General features: G+C 46.7%; 1 protein-coding gene across 1 annotated transcript in view; it reads left to right on the forward strand.

The window, feature by feature from the left end:
- Nucleotides 1-22,084, forward strand: part of LOC144827787 (protein ATP1B4-like) — a 224,936-nt gene that overhangs the window by 110,658 nt on the left and 92,194 nt on the right. Inside the window, exon 4 of the mRNA XM_078685973.1 lies at nt 19,632-19,760. Within this exon, the coding sequence (XP_078542099.1) occupies nt 19,632-19,760 (129 nt within the window). The remainder of the gene's footprint in view (nt 1-19,631; nt 19,761-22,084) is intronic.

The raw sequence follows: 22,084 nt of genomic DNA on the forward strand, positions 1-22,084 counted from the left end.
AGAGGTGTGGGTAAATCACGAGTCTTAAGAAAAGAGCAGAGGTCTGTGTCGGTTTTTAACATGTCTAACCACTCGTGCTCCCAAAGAACTCGCATAGCAAAGCCCTGGTTTTCAACATACTGTGCCTTTGTCAGAGTACGTCTGTATAAGTGTTCAAATTTGGCACCCAGCATTTTGTTATACTCGTGGGGCTTGTAACACTTGGGGCAGCCGTGGTAAAAACAACCGTTGAATTCAAAGGCCGTTGGCACACCCTTAATTACAGAGAACCCGTCCAGGTAATAGGGCCCCAGGCGGTATTCACCACCCTGTAAGGCATGTTGAATTTGTATGTCTTCCTTCTCAGAGACGTGCATGAGCCATTGGATAGAGGGGGTTGAATAACGTTTCTGTTTACCGTTATAGAGGTCTGGCGGTACTAGAGCTACAGTTTCTGGCCTCAAAAACATGTGTTTGTAGATGGACATACACACGGATGCCAGAGTGACGTTTTGAAATGGGTCTATGTATTCGACCGCATGCCGCGTTTCAGGGGTTTTGGATGTCAAGGCCTTGACTTCTTTAGTCATAGACAGCACAGCATCTCTGAAGATGTTACAAGCTTGCCGCAGGATCATTACATCAGCCTGACAATAAGCTTTCAACTCTGTTTGAAAGTGAAACTCCTTTTCACGGTTTTCAGAGTACCATTGTAGAAAGCTCACTTTCTCATCAGGCATCATGTATTCCACCCCGTAGCTGTCGGTAGGAGGCATGGGTCCCACATAATTCTGGTTAGCCCAGGTGTTAAAAAAGTGTGGAAAATAACCTTTACACCCTGGGAACCCAAAGGCCTTTGGCAGCTAGCTCAATTTCATGGGTAGGAAATTCAGGGTGTCCATGAAGCGTATTTTTAAAGGGCATACCGTCATCAGTTTAGACCCCTGGGTTATGAGTTCCACCTGTATCTTTTCACGAATCATGTCTCGTAGAATAAAGAAGGAGTCATAGGCTTTCGAGTTGTGGGCGAGCATGGTATATCCTTGGAATTTGGCTTGAATGAAAGTGCTCAGGAAATCACCAACGCACGTTCGTCCCTCAAACTCCCAGCTGTCGTCGGAAGTTAGATGGTGGGCGTAAATATAGTTAGGTTGGTGTACCCCTGTCTCTTGTGTGCACTCTATATCAAACACTATATAGTCGTCGGTCTTGGTCCGTGGTAGACCTTTAACCATATAACACTGATGGCTGGTGCCTGACTCGTAAGACACATGACAACGGGGACATATCATACCTTTGCACTTGTGATCCGTTGCCACATACCGCCCACACTCACTGCAGTCCTTTTTAGGGACGCATGTGAAAGATTTCTCGTGTATGCTCAAGCAGTTTTGCGAGCGACAAAACATCCTACATGTGCCGCACCTCACCTTCAGGGTAGCGTCTTCTATACAGCCGTCCCTCTGACACATCTTGCAATGCATTTCACATTGGTGGTATGTTTTATTGCTGTATATATGGTCACAGTGGGCGCACACATTCCTGACACCCAGAAAACCTTTAAGGTTCAAGATGCCGTAAAAATGATTTTCGGCGTGGAGGACATATACGGTCTTGTTTCTCACAGGGCCCCCGGTTGTAAAGTACTTCCAGGAACCGTTGTGATGAAGAACTTTCACCGTCACGGCGAAATAGTTCTCAAAAAGACCTATATCGCCAAAGCTGACCATTCGGTCAGGAGGTATTTCAAGAACCTCGTGGGCTTCAGCAGCTCTAGACATGATGACAGCGTCAGGGGTCTTGCGAGCCATCAGCAGCCCCACGATGCTGGCCGCCAGACATGTGTTGGCAGAGGGGCTGTTAAAGTTGAGCAGCCACCGCTGTTTCTTACCAATTATTTGACTGTAGAGTATGCTCTTTAAAGGTCTGGAAACACCCCCCTCACGCCCCCGTACAATGAGGGCTATGACTTTAAAAGTGCCATAGGCGACTAGTTCTGCCTTACTCTGTAAAAGCCTTGAGAGGTTTTCTAAAAATTGCACAGCGTCAAAAACATCTCGGGCCTTCCGCCTGGTGAACAACGGAGTGTCAAAACCCTGTCCCTGGAAGCGGAGTTGGAAAAAGTCATTAGGCCCCACATTGTGTAACAACCTTTCTATGAGCTCCTGCACAGCCTGATGTATAGCCAGAACACCATGGCCGGATGATGTTATTTGATGGTGGTTAATAAATCTAAACTCCTCATAGTGTTCTACGGCCCTAAACCTCTCTACATTGCGAGTGTAACTTCTAACACTCTCTAAAAATAAGGGCTCTGGGCCCTCATCAGTAGGAGTGTGAATTGCGGAGGTGTTCTCTGTTGTGTCATTTTGGGGGGTCATGGTGGGACATGTCTCAGGAGTCCTTGTAAACCTGCGGGTAGCGCATATTCTAGCCTTCTTCAGCTTATTTATTAAGCGCCTGCGTTGCTTTGTACTATTAAGCCACTTTTTTTTTCTTTTACGCGCCCAGGCTTTTCTAGACACCATGCCCCAGCCTATCTGAACAGGTAGGTCGGTGTCGTTGTACGCCTTGTTCATGGAGGCATCCGCTACAGTTCCACCCCTAGGTCCTTCTGAATGTTGCTGTGCTTGGAGTTTTAAAGCCATCCCCCCTACCCCCTTCAAAGGCCCGACCCTGGGTATGTTAGACCCTGCACCTATGTATTGTCGGTGGTGAAGTGTTCGTTTATATGTTTCAGGAGCTGTTCTTGAAACTATGGTACAGTGTTTTAAGGGGTCTAGGGAAACACTGGGGTCTAGGGAAACAGATGTGTCTTGTTTGAAGGGGTCTAGGGAAACAGGGCTGTCTTGTTTGAAGGGTTGTGAGGCATCAGATGGGCGCTGCTTGAGCAGTCTTAAGAAGCGTACAGACTTTGTCACTAACCTCTGGACCTTACGGGTATATTTTGGGGGCCTCTTATGAGCACCAGTGGCTGTGGGGGTCTTTAGGGGTTGGTACTGCCATAGTCACGCCTGTATAGCATGTATGTCTGCCACAGCCGCCTGACACTCCTGGATGATCACTTTTTTACACACCCCAACCCTTTCCACGATCTTCTGATGGGCCATACGTGTGTACAGGGTCTTGGTCATCCCCACCCCCCATTTTAGGTTTGCGGCGAGCGCCTGGCATTTTAGTTTTCGAACAGCCATCTGCATCTCTTTTACATGAGCCGCAAATACCTCATGTGTGTTTACAGACTCATCTTGCGCCTGCTTAGAGGGTCCCACCTTGCGAGGCCTTATAAATGGCTGCAACGTCTTAGGACCATCTATAATGCTAACAGCCTTAGCACCATTCTGTAAAGCCTGTTCCGATAGTGTTCTAGAAATAGGGACCCCCTGCGAACGCCCTGGTGCGGACAGGAACGGAACATTGCAAACTTTGTATGGAAAAAGCGGCAGTACCCCCTGGGCCCCCGTGGTCTTGTCATCCACACTTATTGCTGAGGGCTGTGTGGGGTTTACGACGGCCGCGGGGCTGGACACGGGACTGTACACGTGGCTGGCAGCGGGGCTGGACACGGGCCTGTACACGGGGCTGGCAGGTGGGCTGGACGCGGGACTGGACATGGGACTGTACACGGGGCTGGCAGCTGGGCTGGACGCGGGGCTGTGCGCGGGGCTGGCAGCAGGGCTGGTGGGGTCGTATGCCCCCGGAGGGGTACTAGGGGACAATGGGTATGAGGATTGTGAGGAGCTGTCGTTGTAATCATGGGTCCTAGCTGAAATGCCTGTGTTAGGGTGTGCTGACCTGTTAGCTGGGTTCTGTAAACCCTCTGTGCTCAAAGACCCCTGGGACACCGCTTCAGGGGTTCTACCTAGGTTGTCTACCATCCCCCTTATCATCTCAAGAGCTGGGGTGTTCACGATAGAAGGCCCTTCTAGGGGTTGCGTATTATTGCCCGTTGAGACCCTAGGCTGTGCCTGAACACTTACAACCGGCTTTGGGGGCTGCTCAGGGGCGTGCACCTCTACATGTACAGTTATTTTATTTGGTACTGTCTGGGGTTTCAGGATGCTGGGTGGATCCTGCGTTGCATTATGGCTGCTGAGGGACGCTGCTATCTGTAGCTTGGGGACCCCCGGTTTCAGCTTCAGATGTTTTCTTGAGAGGCGCGATGTTTTAGGGGGCTGTGGCGGCGCCATCTCTTCTACATCCACAGCTACAACTACCGCCTCCTTGGGGCTCACGGGTGTATAGGCCTCATTCAAGGGTTTAACAGTCTTTTTTACAGATAGGTCTAAGGGGCTATCATGAGGTTCAGGGGTCCTAGGTTTCTTCTTCTAGGGGCTTAAGGGCTTTGCCTGGACCTCTGGGAGCATCGGAGCCGTCTTCTTTAAGTTTAAGGGTTCTGCTTGGGGCTCTGTGAATACCTTGGAGGACTTCACACGTTTTAAAGGGTTGGGAAGGTTCTCTGAGTCCTTATGTTTCTTCTTAAGGGCGGCAGTGATTGAGACACCTTTCCCTTTTGATACGATGAGAGGGCCCAGACCCACTGTAGCTGTTTTACACAGACCCTGCCCTGTGTTATCTGTGTTTGTCAAGACTCCGCCAGTGCTGACTCCACCCCTGTGCAGAATAGATTGATGTAGAGGATTGTTCATCATGTTTGGTGTGTAGTGCGCAGAGACTTTTTCGTGGCGTACACGCCTACTCACACCTTTTGTAGCGCTTCTGTTGTTCTGGACGGTCGTTGTTATGTCCCTTAAGGGCTTCGCGGACCTCTCTTCAGCAGCATGTTTCTGAGCCGCTTCTAAATATGAACAGAAAAATATATATATTAGAGAAAGCATAAAATGAACACATACAATCAGCACAATCCTAAGTTCTACACAGCTACCTTTTTTATATAGGCGTTGCTACAAGTCATTGTACCCTTCTGCTTGAGAGTCTGTAACACCGTTAGTACTTTTCACACCCTTTGTAACAAACACACCTGATAGAGGTCTTTTTGCAGCTCCTTTCTTTGCCGGGGTCCCACTTTAGAAGGTAAAGCTTTGCTCTTCAAAGGGCTTTCTTTTGAACATCGCGCCGCCTCTTGTACCTCGACGCCGTTCGGGCATAACGTGTGGGTGTCTGTAAAGAAAAAATAATACCCCGCCTTAGTCATCTTTCTGAGGAGTCCCACTATACACCATCAGGGTCAGGACTGTGGCCTACCCCGCCAACTCCCCAGCGTCTTAGACAGTTTAAAATAACAGGGGGCTTTTTAATTACATGTAGGAACTGAAGTGTTTTGCACACTGTTCAGAGCTCCTTGAGCCTCAAGGAACACCATAAGATCTTCAAAAACTTGCTGTAGGTCGGGATCATAAGCTGTAAAAGTATACATACATGAGACCCACATTAGAAAGAAATAAACTTCTGAGAGATTGGTGTACAACACTACGTAGAACTACACAACTTAGAATATATATATACCTGGCTGCGGTGTTGTCAAGTCTACGGCGTTGCTAGTTATTACAGGGGTGTCCAGCGCCGGGGGTACATTGGTAACGGCTACTTTTGCAGAGTCTTGCATCTGTATTAAAACAACAACAAAAAAAGCAGCGGTTTTAAAAGCGCCTTTCTTAAACACTAGTATCACAACTTCAAACAATTCAGGTATACATTTACAAGGGTGGCTGCCACAACACATATTTTTTTTTTTTAAAGCGCTGCATGTGCTGCGCTAAAACATATGTTTAAAAAAGGGGTGACTGTACAGCGCAAAAGCATGTATTGTAATAGTTATGCACCTTGGGGATAGCGTTAGCAGACATTTTAAAAATAAATAGAAACACCCTGCTCCATATCCTGTAATTCTGGGTAAATGACTTAATGTACCACCAACATCCTACCTTGCAACCACTGCGCCTATGTGTTTGGCACTCTTTTGTAACATGTACAAGCCACTTTTCTCTTGTAACACCTTATTTAATACCTCGTACATTTTGATACTTGCGCCAGTTCCACAATTGCATACATAGCGCTTATTCTTATGGTTGAGTGTCTGCCTTATATTGCGCTATTCTGCCTCTACCTGTAACCTGCACACACTTGACACTTTTTTTTCCTCCCATAACTTAACGTTTGCGCTTGTAATTTGCGCACTTTTACCTCATGTAATGCACCACTTGCTACCACCTGTATTTTGTTTTGGTCCCAAATGTCACTTTTACCACATGTAACTGAACGTTTGCTTTTGTATTTTGTTCACTTGTAATTTTCTATTCCTATTGTGAAGCCTCTGACAACTTAGGGTAAAGTTCGTGCTATATAAAATATTTAAAAAATAAAATAAAATAAATAAATGCTTTGCACAGCAGCACCATTTTCTGTTCCTATTGTGAAGCCTCTGACAACTTAGGGTAAAGTTCGCGCATAAAAAAAAAAAAAAAAAACACACACACCGAGGCTGCAGGGCAAGCCATGCCCCTTCAGTGACGAGTGCTGACATCACTGAAGGGGCGGGCTTTGTTAGGCAGCCCCAGGGGGAAGAAACACACCGCCATGCCTCGAGGCCATAGGGATCCACGTGGGCTCCATGGAAATGACCCCTGGACCCCACGGCCTACAATACCGGCACCGGAGCCCAGCCCCAGACATCCCCCGGGCAGCGCCCCGATGCAAGCGGGCTCGGGGATATTTTTTTTTAAAAAGCCAGAAGCACCATTCGGGGCACGGCGCCCACCGGGACCGGAGTCCTCCCCAGACACCACAGCAGCTCCCCGAGCAGCGCCATGGTAAAGCGGGCTCGGGGGGCATTTTTGAAAATAAACAGCTGCACTAGGGCCATAGAGCCCCAAAGGACCACCGGAGCCAGACACCCCAGAGCAGCGCCACGGTAAAGCGGGCTCGGGGGCATTTTTTTTTTTTAAAAAGCGCCAAACTCGACACCCCCGAGCAGCGCCACGGTAAAGCGGGCTCGGGGGCATCTTTAAAAAAAAGCGCCAAACTCGACACCCCCGAGCAGCGCCACGGTAAAGCGGGCTCGGGGGCATCTTTAAAAAAAAGCGCCAAACTCGACACCCCTGAGCAGCGCCACGGTAAAGCGGGCTCGGGGGCATCTTTAAAAAAAAAAAAGCGGGACAAATCAGCATTCGGGCACGGAGCCCCCACCGGACACACTGCCCAGACACCACAGCAGCCCCCGAGCAGCGCCCTAAGGCAAGCAGGCTCGGGGGGCATTTTTAAAAGAAAAAAGCGCCAAAACTCGCCACTCAGTGGCCCGGAGCCCCCGGACACCAGGACAACAGGACCCTCACACCCCCGAGCAGCGCCATGGAGAAGCGGGCTCGGGGGCATTGTTTTTTTTAAAAAGAGGGACAGAAGCAGCCCAAAGGGCCCAGGAGCCACGAGGACGCCAGGAACACAGCACCAGAACACCCCCAAAGGACTATGACGCCCCACCAGGAGCCTCCCTCGACAACTGTACACAGGGCTTATTTTAAAAAAAGAAATACATGGCCCTCATGAGCCCCCAAGGAGCAGCAAGGACCCATGGACCCCTCCGACTCTCAACACTGGCTTGGTGAGTACAATAATGCATTATTCATTTTAAATTGTATGCAGTGTATTTTATTTTGCTGGCTCTGGGACCCCTAAAGCAGTAGTAGCCTCTAACATTTATTAGCATTAAATGTACAACATCCTGGTAAAATGTTTCTATGCTTTGTAAAAATACACGTTCCCCTCTGCATGTACCCTCTTAAGGCCCACAACATTATGCCCCTTACATACAAACCCTGCAAAACTCTGCGCCAGCCCCCACAACACCACCCCTATTAACATTAATTGTCTACACACATAGCTTTAAACTCAAGCCTTCAACAAAACCTTTATTCATTTTAAATACATTTACATTACATTTCGCGTCTTGTAAAAAACTTCATAGGCATCATTATTCACAGTAAACACAACACATCGCCTTAAACATTAACAGTTTACAAAGTACTCTTTAGCATTTTCAAAACTACAGTTTTGTATACTTTTAACACCACATAAACATACATCCTTGCGCCATGCTTTATTTACCTTCTTTACATGTTGGCAGGCTGCGTCAATCTGGGAGAAGTTGCTCAGGTCCATTCTTGCCTTAAGATCCAAGGGTTGGCGCTGTGACTCCAAGACAATCCACTCGCTCCCCAAGGGTGTTGAAGGGCTTGTTGGTGCAGAAATCCTCAAAGTGCAGCAAAAAAAAAACAATCCAGGCCAGGCAATCCCCAAAGGTTTCTTGACTTTGATGCAGGAGTCCACAAGGTCCAGCCAAAAGCAATCCACGCCAGTCGCTCCCAGAGTTTTTTGAATGGGTGCTTGACAGTGTTCCTTAAGGGGCCTTTTTATACCTGTCCATGCATGCTAATTAGAAGCCCCCACACCCTTTATGACTTGAGGGGTTTAGAATGTCATGGGGGTCTTTGGACGGGAACTTTTTTTCTATCTTATCTTGGGAAGAGTAGGGTGCTTGGGGCCATAGCAAACATATCTAAATCTTCTGGACACTTTTATAATGGGCCTCATATGTTAAAACTGTTTGGTCCTGCTCCTGGGAAGTAGGGACCCCCGGGAACAGGCTCTTGTCCCAGCACTAAACCCATCACATGTCATCTTTCCAGCCAGAGTCATCAAGTTTGGGCCTAAACTGTCAAAATTCCTGCCAGCCTGTCCAGTTTCGGACCAGGGGCTTTGGAGGTGTGTGAATTACGTCCTAGCACTTGGCATCCTGTTTCAGGTTCTCATGGGAAGCCTTGCCTCTACACGACATCTGTCTTTTTCAACATCTCAAAGCTCAGGGTGGCTGTGGTTTATTATTTTATAACAGGCCCAAGCCTTCCTGGGAAAGTGAACATGGCTTGTGCTTTTTAAAACACACTATGGGTTTCCAAACAATTACATTTTAAAAGCTCCCCTTTTTTTTCAAACATAAAAAAACCTCCCAACACACTGGGATGGGGACTCAGGCCTGTTCAGCAGCTGTTCAGCCTGCAGCTGTCTGCAACCCCCAGTTTTAAACATGCACAGACATTTCCAGCCTACATGCATGCACTTCCTATGCACTTTTTAAACATATACACAATTGCCTCATGTTTTGCATCCATACCTATTACTTCTTGGGAATATCCCTACATGTCACCCCCCCTTTTAAAACCAGGCCTGTTTAAGGCCAACAGCCTGCGCCCCGCCCTGTTAAATTTAAGGCCAGGGTTTCCAGCCAGAGCTGTCAAATTTCCACACACAAGTTTAAGACTAGGCCTGTCATATTTAAGACTAGAACCATCACATTTAAGGCCAGGATTCCTGGCCGGAGCTGTCAAAATTAAGGCCAGAGTTGAAGTGAAGGTATCACTATATACTACTGCTGTGCTATCATTTTCCCTTGCACCAAAGACAATTATATGTGTTTTGGCCTGGTTGACCCTTAGGTCTAGGCTGGTCATGAACTGACAGAAACAGTCCAGCAAGCGTTGTAGACCGATTGCTGTCGTGGCTATTAGTACTGAGAAGAAAAGGATTAAATGTGAATAAAACTGTGAAAAAATGGAAAAATGTATGGCACTTTTTTGACAAAAGTAAGCAACGCTTTGCACCCGGATTGAGGCGTCTGTTCGCCTCATTTCTTTGATATTTCTACAAACACGTGTTTGGGCAGATCACGGATAACCGGGCTTGCACGCAAATGGTTGAAATGTGAGAAAAAAACCAGAGGATTTAAATTGGATGAACAGGTGTTCACCCCCCTCTTTTGGCTATTAGTACAGCATCATCAGCGTAGCTTAACGTGGGAATGCTGTGATCACCTATATGAGGACAGTCTACCCTAAGCTCTAATAGCTGTTCGTCTTGGCCATTTGCCTATAGAGGGAAGAGGAATGGGGCCCTGGCGTATCCACCTAGCCACGCTAAAGGCTGTTGGTGTCTATCCCCTTTCCCCAGGCCATATCTCACGCTGGCAGTGTCAGTGACGTTGTTGTGAAGCTCCCTAAGAAAGTTAATATTATAAGTGACCACACCACCAGTAAGTTGATAATCTTTATTGAGGTATGAAATCCACGACATCCATAACCCTGCCAGTCAGGTACTAATCAGGAGTGCAACATGGAATGTTGACAGCGCCAAGGGTCAGCCCAACAGGGGCAGAAAGGGAGGGGGAACGGAATGTACCAAAACTGACATATAGGTAATTACAACACATCTCCTACCCCATAACAAAACAGCATACACAAAGGTAATTCCCACATGATGTAGTCTTTCAGCCTCTCAGAAAACTTAGACATCCCATGTGGACTGAACAGGGAAACGGACCTTTGCCTTGTCTGCAACCTTACATGTCCTGCCCAGATACCTAGGTCTTCATAGTACATCTTGACATATCAATCCTGACATACCCTTATTCTTACTGCAATCTGTCCTTTGTCATCCATCTCCTCCTCCTTCCCCTTCAGCCATAAAGGACTCTTATTCGTGCCTGGTTCTCTTCCTTTTTCTGATTTAATTGGAGATAATCCCGTCACGCTGAATGGCATGATTAGGTACGACCAAATCATATCATCTAGGATTTTCCCTGCATTGGCCCCACTGCTGCTATTCAACTGTATACTCTCCTTGGTCATTTCATTCACTCTAAAACAGTATAATGCCGTTCTTTGCTGAGTTATAGCAAATCTATGTAAGAACTCACTCATTTGTGACGGAACAATCTGGACCCCGTTGTCCGTCACCAATGTTTGAGGAACTCCTTCAGTCCTGAAAATCTCTTGCAAGAACGCCATTACTGAGCTAGTAGTCACACTTTCCACAATCTTTATTACAGCTCCCATGGAGTGATAGTCAACCAGGGAGATGATGCCTCTGCCTTCCAATCCTTTTACCTCCCGGGGTCCCCCAATGTCCATGGCTAATTTCTCCCCTGGAGTTTTTTATACTTCAACTTCTGATATGGAATCTTCCCTGTTCGTTTTAGATGTATCACACTTAGTACAACTACTGCACTGTTTGATGTATCTCTCTACCATGGTGTCCACTATTGACCACCGGTAGTGTATTCTGACTTTGTTTCTCGTTAGACTGCAACCTAAATGACCCTCAAGAGTCACAGTTACAATACTTTCTCTCATGTTCTCCGGAGGCACTAGTTTCCTCCCTCTGTACAAGTTCCTTCCTTGAAAGATTAGTTTGTGCCTTACCTCCCAAAACTCCTTCTCCTGCTCTCCTAGTCCATCACTTTCCTTGGGCCAACCGCTGGCCACTAATGCTTCCAGTTTGGGTGTTACTTCAACTTCCTCCTTCACACTGAAGTGTCTAACTTCCCTATGGCACGTCAAAACCTCCCTCTCCTCTACAGAATACCACGATTGAGTTTCAGTGAGGGGCCTTGAAACAAAAGAAATTGTCTTTTCTACCTCTTCTACACCTTGACTAAGGGTGATCCCTATTTCTTTAGCACTTGCATCTGTAGTTATTACAGTGTCCCTTCCCATGTCCAACTGGCCAAGAAAAGGTGCATTCATTATCTTGCACTTCACCTCATCAAAGCATAGTCTTATTTTGTTAGTGTTCCCTTCCACTGTTATCACTATGGGCGCGACCCATTCAGAGTTCTCCGCAGGCTCTATCACCTCCTGCCTTAAATGTTTTTCTAATTCTTCTTTAGGAGGTTCTCTCGCTAAAAATGGATCCTCATTGGAAATTTCTTTTTGCTCTTCTACCATCTCTACACCACACACACTTCTTCCTGCTAGCATAACTGGCTCTTCAGCTGTGGGGTCTAATTTCATCCTTAAGTCTTTTTGATGAGCCCATCCAAGTAAGTTTAACCCCACCATTGCCACATAGACTTTGCCCACAGTGCTTCTTCCCTTAAAAGATATTCTACTGGTGATCATTCCTTCTAACGGTATTCTTTCACTGTTGTAACCAACCGGGCATGCGTCTGGTTTTTTCAACTTTACACCTCTTTTCTCAGATTTTTCCTTGTATGTCTTCAAATTGATAAGAGTAAATTGCGAACAAGAATCTACATATACTTCTATCGCATCACCATTAAGAACAATCACACATTTTGGTAATGCTATCATCCTGACAGTGTCTTCATCTTTGTTGTCTATGCATAACACATAACCTTCTTCACATACATCACTATTTCTTACTAAATTCACCAACTTTTTTAAATATCTTTGCATGCTCTTTCAAAATGCCCTTTCCTGTTACATTTCCTGCAAGTCGCTCTTCTAGCCAAGCATCTGATACTGTTCGCTAAATGTCCTGTACTGCCGCATCTAAAACATTTCAGTCTGTTTTCCTCATTGTATCTCTCTTTGTTTTGTTCTTTATAAAACTCTCTTCCCTTTATATTCTTTACAGCATACACTTCTCTGTTGCTCTCCTTACTGTCACCAATTTCATTTACCTTACTCGTCTCCTGTATATTCATTTCCTTCACACATTCTGCTGTGTGTTCTACACTCTTGGCTATTTCTATGGCATTTCTCAAATCTGGATTACCTACCAACAACTTCTCCTGGATTCTCTTATTGTTGGTGCACCTCACCAACTGATCTCTTATAAGTGATTCTGTTAAATCATTAAATTCACAAGTGTTTGCCAACCCTCTCAGGCATGCTATGTAGTTCCCTACCTTCTCATTTTTCCCTTGTACTCTTCCATAAAACTTGTGTCTTTCTAACACCACATTTATCTTGTCAGCATAGTCAAGTCAAGTCAAGTCATAACATTTATATAGCGCACTACATACCCAGAGGGTTTCAAGGCGCTTAGGAAGGGGAGGTGGATTATTTGTCAAATATCCACGTTTTAAGCTGCTTTCTGAACGCTAGGTGATTCTGGGTGAGGCGAAGGTAAGTGGGGAGTGAATTCCATGTTTTGGCAGCCAGGTATGAGAAGGATCTGCCTCCCATGGTGGTCTTGTTGATGCGAGGTACAGTGGCGAAGGCTTGGCTGGAAGAGCGAAGTTGGCGGGAGGGGGAGTAGAAGGACAGTCGAGAGTTGAGGCAATCTGGTCCGATGTCGTAGAGTGATTTGTGTGCGTGGGTAAGCAGTCGGAAAGTAATCCTCTTATTGACGGGTAGCCAGTGGAGGTCTTTAAGGTGACCAGAGATGTGTTCGTTGCGTGGGATGTCTAATATGAGCCTGGCTGAGGCGTTTTGGATTCGTTGTAGTTTCTTCTGGAGTTTAGCGGTGGTACCTGCGTAGAGGGTGTTTCCGTAGTCCAGTCGGCTCGTGACTAGAGCGTGGGTGACTGTTTTCCTTGTTTCGGAGGGGATCCAGCGAAATGTTTTTCTGAGCATGCGAAGAATGTTAAAGCAGGAAGAGGATACGGCGCTGACTTGTCTGTTCATTGAGAGTGAAGAATCCAGGATGACGCCAAGGTTCCGTGCGTGGTCTGTCGGGATGGGTGCATTCCCGAGGGCTTTCGGCCACCAGGAATCGTCCCATGCAGAGGGGGATTTACCTAAGATGAGGACTTCTGTTTTGTCTGAGTTCAGTTTCAGACGGCTTTGTTTCATCCATTCGGAGACTTCTTTCATTCCTTCGTGTAGGTTAGTTTTGGCGGTGCTGGGGTCCTTGGTAAGAGATAGGATCAGTTGAGTGTCATCCGCGTAAGAGATGATGTTGAGGTTGTGTTGGCGGGTGATGGCCGCGAGGGGGCTCATGTATACGTTGAAGAGGGTGGGACTGAGTGAGGATCCTTGTGGTACGCCGCAGATGATTTCAGAGGCCTCGGACTTGAATGGTGGGAGGCGGACTCTCTGGGTTCTTCCGGTGAGGAACGAGGTGATCCATTCCAGTGCCTTTCCTTGGATTCCGATGTTTCTGAGGCGTTGTAAAAGGGTGCTGTGGCAGACTGTGTCGAAGGCTGCAGAGAGGTCGAGGAGGATGAGGGCGACTGTGTCTCCATTGTCCAGTAGAGTTCGAATGTCGTCTGTTGCTGCGATGAGTGCGGTCTCAGTGCTGTGTTTGGCTCGGAAGCCAGATTGTGAGGGGTCGAGTGATTTGTTGGCTTCGAGGAAGGCGGAGAGCTGGTTGTTGACAGCTTTCTCGATGACTTTGGCCGGGAATGGAAGAAGTGAGATGGGGCGGTAGTTTTTGAGTTCGGTGGGGTCTGCTGTTGGTTTTTTCAGAAGGGCGGTGAGTTCAGCGTGTTTCCAGTCTTCTGGGAAGGTAGCGGAGTTGAAGGAGCAGTTGATGACGTCTCGGAGGTGCGGAGCTATGACGGAGTCTGCTTTGTTGAAGATGTGGTGGGGGCATGGGTCTGTGGGGGATCCAGAGTGGATGGAGTTCATCAGGCGGATGGTGTCCTCAGTGGAGATTGGGTTCCAGGCGTTAAGGGTGTTAACGGGGGGAAGATGGTCAGCTGATGGTAGGGTGGGTTGCCTTCCGGGTTGGTTGTCAAAGCTGTTGTGGATGTCAGCAATCTTGTTGTGGAAAAAAGAGGCTAGGGAATCGCAGAGGGTTTGAGAGGGGGTGATGTCGTTGGAGTTGGCCGAGGGGTTGGAAAATTCCTTGACGATGTTGAAAAGTTCCTTGCTGTTGTGGGCGTTGTTGTCAAGTCGATCTTTGAATGCTGTTTTCTTGGCTTTTCGGATCAGTTGGTGGTGAGTACGGATGGCGCTTTTGAAGGCGTCCTTGTTGCTGGTGGATGGGTCTTTTTTCCAGGCCTTTTCAAGGGAGCGGCACAGTTTCTTGGATTTCTTGAGGTCGTCGTTGAACCATGAGGCCTTCTTGAAGCCAAGTTTGTGTTGACGTTTTTTCAGTGGTGCTAAGGTGTCGGCGGTGTTGGATAACCAAAGGGTGAGGTTGGAGGCGGCTTCGTTGGCGTTAGAAGAGAGGGCTGGGGAGGATTGAAGGAGTGATGTGGAGATCTGCTCTGTGGTGATTTTGTTCCAGTTTCTTTGCAGAGTTGGTTGGGGGTGGTTGATGGGTTTCGGCTTGTTGTAGGTGAAGTGAACGCAGCTGTGGTCAGTCCAGAGGAGATCCGTAGTGTGGCTGAAGGAGACATGGTTGCTGGAGGTGAAGATGGGGTTGAGAGTGTGACCTGCGATGTGGGTGGGGGAAGTGACCAGTTGTTTAAGTCCGAGGTTGGCGAGGTTGTCCAAGAGGGTGGCGGTGTTGCGGTCGTTGATCTTTTCAAGGTGGAAGTTGAGGTCTCCCAGAAGGATGTAGTCTTTGGAGGGGAGCGCGTGTGGGGTGATGAAGTCCGTGATGTCTTCACTGAATTTTGCGCGTGGTCCAGGTGGTCTGTAGAGGAGGGTGCCTCTGAGTGTGGTTTTGGGGTCGATGTGGATCTGGAAGTGAAGGTGTTCGGAGTTGGCGAGGTTGGCATCAGAGCTGGTTGAGATGCGGATTGTTTTCTTATGGACGATAGCGATTCCACCTCCTGTATGGTCGGTGCGGTCCTTGCGTGTGATCTTATAGTCATCAGGGATAGCGATGGCGATGTCAGGGGCGGAGGAAGCGTTCATCCATGTTTCCGTTAGGAAGGCGACGTCAGGAGAGATGGTGTCTAGTAGGTTCCAAAGGTCAATGGCGTGCCTGTGGACCGAGCGGGTGTTGAGAAGGATGCATTCTAGGTGGTTGGGGTCGGGAATCTGTGGTGTGGTGGTAGCGGAGATGTTGTCGGTGCCGCTAAATTTGCAGGAGAAGCAGGAGAACGGTCCATGGGTGCGTCCAGGAGCGGCTTGGACGCAGTTGGGGGCGCGACCGGGGTCAAGGGCTAGGAGGGTGGCGGCATCGTAGGTAACGCGGGGGGGCTGGGCAGCGCGAGGGGCAGGGGGTCTGGCGCTAGGCGCGGTCCAGGCGCGGACGGGCGTAGACGGGCTTACCTTTGGCGCACCTTCGGCGTGTCCGAAGCGCGTGGACGCTGCGCGTGGAGGCATTGGCCATAAATGGAGGGTGGAGGGGGCGGAGCGTGGGAGGGTCAGCAGCTGGGAGGCGGTAGCGGGGAGGAGGGGCAGGGAAAACAACAACAGCAAACAAGATGGAGGTCAGAGGGGAGGCGAGGCAGGGGCAGTAGGTCGCCAGCGAAAATAAATCCAATAATGCACGTTGCTGCCAGGTGGGCCAATACAGTTAAATGCAGTGCAGGGCGGGCGGCGCTATAGTCACAAGCGCTGAGAGCTATGACATTAAACAAAACACTGCGCAAATTTGTGAAATGCAGGCGAGCCGATTTTAAACACGGCGCTATTTAGTCTAATGCAGGCGATACCACTGAGATAAAGAATGCAGGCGATACCGTGAAGTTGAATTCAGCAGTGCGATCCCCAGGAAGATAGCAGCAGTACAGGGAGAGGAGCAAGGAGGGAGCAACCGGTCAGGAGCGAGTCCGGGCGATATTGTAGTTCTAGTTTCTTTAAGCTTTGATCATAGATATCCAGGTCACCTCCTTCTCCTACACGCCCTTCCAGATCTGGTAGACTATCAAAAACTTTCCTTCCCTCAGTTCCTAGATTTATCAGGAGTATTTTCTGTCTTCTTATAGCTGAAAACCCACTTGCACCTATTGCAACCAGATAGGATTCAAAACCCTTCCTCCAATCTTTCCATGACAGCACTGGCTCCCCTTCCTCTGTTAGGAAGGGTGGCGGTTGGTTCATGCTTGCTGCCGCCATTTCTATGTTGACCTACGGAGGTGATAACTCTCACTTCCTGCACGTACTACTAACACACTAGTGCACTTCCTATTTGCTTATATAGCGCAGTACTCTTAACAAGTTCTTACTCAGCGTAATGCCTACCCTTATGACATACTAAGTTTACACTATACTTGCTTTCCTACTGTATCACTAACCTATTATGAACCAATCACAATCAGATGCAAGTTACCCTCAAAATTCACAATTTTACTTCTTCACTTTCCTTTGCCTACCTGTCCCTACATTTACTATGGCATTTCACATCGTTTTACCTGTACATTCTTCAACATCTGCTAGTGCCTAAATTATTCCTGTCACACTTTTCTATGATGCTCCCCACACACTCTGAGTGACCCCAAGATTAAACGTTCCTTTGTTCTTTCATATAGTTCTCCTTTTTTTTTTCCTACTGGAGAATCAGTTAACAAGTTCCACACAGTCGCTTGACGGAACAGCCCTTGATTGAAGTATTAGCTTTCCCAACGCCTCTCTAGTTCTCACTCGACCGCACCACCGCCACCTCACACGTACAGGCTCTCTTCAGCTCCCTCAAAAACTCTGCTGAACCTGCCTGTCTTCTCTCCTCCTTACTTCGTTATAATTTATTAATATGTCGAAACCTTTACTACTGTGCCCCCACCCCCTCAGAATGACCTTGATGGAAATCTGAGTGGCTTAGTTAGTTAGTTCCTCCGACAACCTGTTCAGTTTCCTTAAACAGTTTTTAAATTTTTTTTATTTATTTGGAATCTGCCGATGAAGTTCACAAGGATCCCTTGAAGAATCAGCCGCTGACGGAATACCTTTACTTTCCGATGAGCCTCTCTCGCTCTCACGAAGTTGCACACGGTTACCTCTCACGCTCCCAAGAATGTTCTTGTTCTCCTGAAGGCTCCGCTCAGCACACAATGCGCCGCCTCACCATCACCTCACTGACCAGCCACAGCTTGCTCCGATCACCACGAAGCTCCGTTCACCACAGGATTTTCTCCTCACCCTCTTCTCGCTGACCCTCCGTCGCCTGCACCTGTCACCGCGAAGACTCCTCTCACTGACGATGTGCCGCCTCACAGTTGCCTTGTTGACCTACCACTACTAGCTCCGGTCACCACTAAGGCTCCGCTCACCTCAGATTGTGCTGCTTCACAATTGCCTCACCAACAACTTCCGCTTGCATCGGTCACCTGTAAGTACTTTTTTTTATTTTCCTCCAGTCACTGCTCGTCAACTTCCAGCAGATCGGTCTCTTCACAGCTGTTCTCAATCTCCCAGCTTCCGACCTTCATGTGCCATAACAATTTTCAATTTCACGCACCTTCTCTCTTCCTCAGTCTGCTTAGTATCGAGTGTCCTTTAGAATTTTACACTTCTTCTTTACTTGCAGACACACTTCCGTAGGGTATGTAAATCTACCTCACGTAGCTGTACTTGAATTTGGCAATATTCCTTTTTCTCCTTTATTCTTCTTTCCTTTACTTCACTGGTCCTGGGTAACAAATGGAGGGAATGTCGCACGTTGGCCTCCTCCCAACAATCGTCGCCAGTATTATAAGTGACCACACCACCAGTAAGTTGATAATCTTTATTGAGGTATGAAATCGACGACATCCATAACCCTGCCAGTCAGGGACTAATCAGGAGTGCAACTTGGAATGTTGACAGCGCCAAGGGTCAGCCCAACAGGGGCAGAAAGGGAGGGGGAACGGAATGTACCAAAACTGACATATAGGTATTCACAACAATTAACAATATACTGCTCGACTCCCGTGTCTGTCATGATGCTCCAAAGGTCCAAATCTTCCTAAGAGATCAACATTCGATGTGCGGGAAACAGCCCTGCATCCCTGTGAAACATTTACACTATCTGCTGTGGGTATTCATCACAAAACAGTGCACTGTCACCAACATTTGTAATACTCACCCATTCAGAGTCAAGTGCCTTGAAAAAGTCAGAGCCTTGTTAAAAAGTGCTTGTTCTAATTGCTTCCTCCATTTTCTTACAGGCAAAATACTAAACAGAGGCAGGCATGTATTTCAGTGGCCACTGGAGGGATAGTGGTACTTGTTTCCCAGGCTATGATATGGAAAGAACAGTTGGCAGGACATATTCCATGTTCTCACTGCAGGTTTTATCTGTCAATTGGGAACGTAGAATAATACAAACAGGTGTTCACGGTGTAGGTGTTGTGAAAAACTACAAAACCTGGGATTTTGGCGCAGTTGGCTAGGATAGGCAAGGACCACTGTAGCAAATAAATTACAGGTTAGCGCATTATTTGGGGCCAGAAACCAGAAAACAAGTGAAGATGGATGGTACCAGACATTTGCTGGGTGAACATAACACTAGACCATTGGGGGTGAAAGCTCATAATACTGGTTTTTAAAGATGCCACGTGGGACATGGAAATTGAGAGAGTAGAAGGAAGCATAGCACTGATTCAGGTAAATGAATAGTTTTGATGCTAGTGATGACAAAGAGGCCCTCTAAAGCACTTGTCCTGCTTCTGCACGACTCTCTGGTACCATAAATCGTCAATGGAAAGAAGTATGAGGGTAAATAAACCTAAAACTTATTTTTACTATTACTGTCTTAGATGTTTTGATTTGGACTAATGGGACATAGAGTTGCCCAAATATGGCATCGGACAACAATTCACTGAGATGAGTCTGTCCAACATTTGTTGTTGAAGGAGATATCTCTCACATCTGTAAAGCTTCTTTTACTGACTATAACCTGTGAGTATGATACAATGAAAGGGATAATGACTTGACATAACATGACAATGGCAGAAAGGTGGACATTGTGGATGTTTGTAGTTGAAGCTAAAGAGAACAACAGCACATGCAGGCAATAATATGGCCAAGGTGGACCCTCAGCGTATCGTATTGCAATTGTGTACACTGCTATATCTGTGCATGCTATTTTTGGAGAGGTGTTTCAACTCTAACAATATGATTTTCTATTATTTACAGCCTATATATTATTGTTCTACCTCATCTTCTATGCATTTCTTGCTGGAATGTTCTCCTTGTGTATGTATGTATTGCTGCTTACCATAAGCCCCTATGTGCCGACCTACCGTGAAAGAGTGTTTCCACCAGGTACGTACCTACAATCATGCTCTTACACATTTTATCATTTACATTTGCATTTTATTGTCAATTCTTGTGAAACAATCTGCAAGACATCTTACTTTGGTTTACTGATGGCAGCATTGATTGCAGCCTGAGCCTTGTCACATGTGGCCCTGCTGAAATGGCTGTAGGTCACTATTTGGAGGTCAACAATTTCATCCTAACATAAGTTGTATTTGTAAAGTGCATCTTCACCAACAAGGGTATTTCGCTGCTGAATAGCATGTGTTTGTTTTTACCCAACTCAATGGTGCTTATTTTACTGACCAGGAAAAGATAAAAGGCTCAGTGAACCTACCTGGGTTTGAACCTATGACCAGGAGATCAAATGCAGATCCCTGGAGGGTATGCGTTAGTCCACCTAGCCACCAGTCCTGACCTACAAAATTAGCACATCCACTACACTGCCTACTTCAAAATCATCAAGGTAACTATGTTTTTACTATTCTTAGCTCAATGGCCACTTTTTTTGATAATGTTGATAGCGCACAATACCGATGTAGTCCCTAGACAGACTATGGTGCTCCCCACTGGACCTGGGTCAATTTAAGAAGGCAAATGTGTCAATTTCATATGGCAGGAATGTAGAACACATTTGTTCCTACAAGAATGGTAGACAATGTTGTCTCAGCCTTAAAGGTTTCATTTTGAGAAGCTTAGCGATACAGGAATTAGTTCACTGTAGTCAAGGTTATTTTGGGCCAGATGTATGAAGTATTTTTGCATGCGCAAATAGGTTTGCAACCCGTTTGCGCATGCAAAAATACATAGGGGCCATTTACAAACCCTAATTAGCGAGTCGCAATTTATTTGCAACTCGCTAATTAGGATTTGTGACTCGCTATTAGGAAAGGGCGTTTCAAGGGCGTCCCTTCCTAATACCGAGTCTAAGCCCTACGTATGACTGTTTTGCGACTCTAATTAGCGAGTCGCAATTTATTTGTGACTTGCTAATTAGGATCTGCGACTTGCTATTAGGAAGGGGCGTTTCAAGGGCGTCCCTTCCTACTACTGAGTCTGAGCCCTATGTATGATTGATTTGCGACCGCAATTGCGTTTGCAAAACAGTCGCAATTTACCACCTACTTCAAGTAGGTGGTAAGTATTCAAGAAGGGGTACCAAGGGGACCCTTTCCCCTTTGGGAATGCATGGGAAAATATTTGTTAAGGGCAGGCAGTGGTCTCAGGGACCACTGCCTGCTCTTAAAAAATTAAACAAAATCGTTTCATTTTTTTTTAAATACCTCCTGTTTTCCTTTAAGGAAAACAGGCTCCATTAAAAAAAAAGCTGCTTAATTTAAAAGCAGTCCCAGACAGGCCCAGCAGGCCACCATTCCTGGGAGGGCCAGCCATTCACAATGGGGTCGCAAAATGCGAGTGGCTCAAAAATATTCATAAGCCTTGCATTTTGCGACCCCATTGGGAATCGCTAACAGTGTCTCTGACACGGATGTACGTTGTTACAACGCATGCTTTTACCACGCATGCTTTTACAACACAGGTTTTTCAACGCAAGTTGTTACAACGACTTGCGTTGGGGGTGCTGGATAGTGAATAGTTTAATTTACTATTCCTACTCCAGTCCCCGTGGACAGTAGGGAAGGTGTTGGATAGTACATTAAAATATTACCTATCTTAGAGCGCCCCCCCAGCGCAATTCGTTGTAATGACTTGCGTTGAAAAACCTGCGTTGTAAAGGCACTGCGTGGTAAAAGTTGCATCGTAAAGGATGTTACCCCTCTGACACTGTTGACCATTGGCTTTTGCGACTCACAATTTTTTGCAATTTGCGAGTCTCAAAAGCAAATGGTCATACATCTGGACCTTGGATATGGATATGGATATGTATCAAGCAAATTAGCATTCGTAAAGGCCGAAATTCTCAGAATTTCGGCCTTTGCGAATGCTAATTAGCTAAATGGTGTGTATGAAACATTTTCTCATCAAAATAAGGAATCGCAAATTTTGCCATTCCTTATTTTGCGATTGCACTTAAGGAATCGCAAATTCTGCGATTCCTTAAATGCAATGTATCAAAGAAATATTTATGCAAAAATGCCCATAAGGATTCGCAGATTACCACCAACTTCAAGTTGGTGGTAAGTTGCGAATTCTTTTAAAAAAGCAATTTATTTAAATTCCAAAGGTGCCATATGACGCTCATACATGCCCTTAGGGCATGTATGTGCGCCATATGCCCACACATGTCATTTTCAGGGGTGCAGCAGGGTGTTCTTGTGACACCCCTGCACCCTTGAAAATATTCGCAATTTGCGATTACCAAATTGCTA

This window comes from Lissotriton helveticus, chromosome 4_1, assembly GCF_964261635.1.
Source record: "Lissotriton helveticus chromosome 4_1, aLisHel1.1, whole genome shotgun sequence".
Classification (NCBI taxonomy): domain Eukaryota; kingdom Metazoa; phylum Chordata; class Amphibia; order Caudata; family Salamandridae; genus Lissotriton; species Lissotriton helveticus.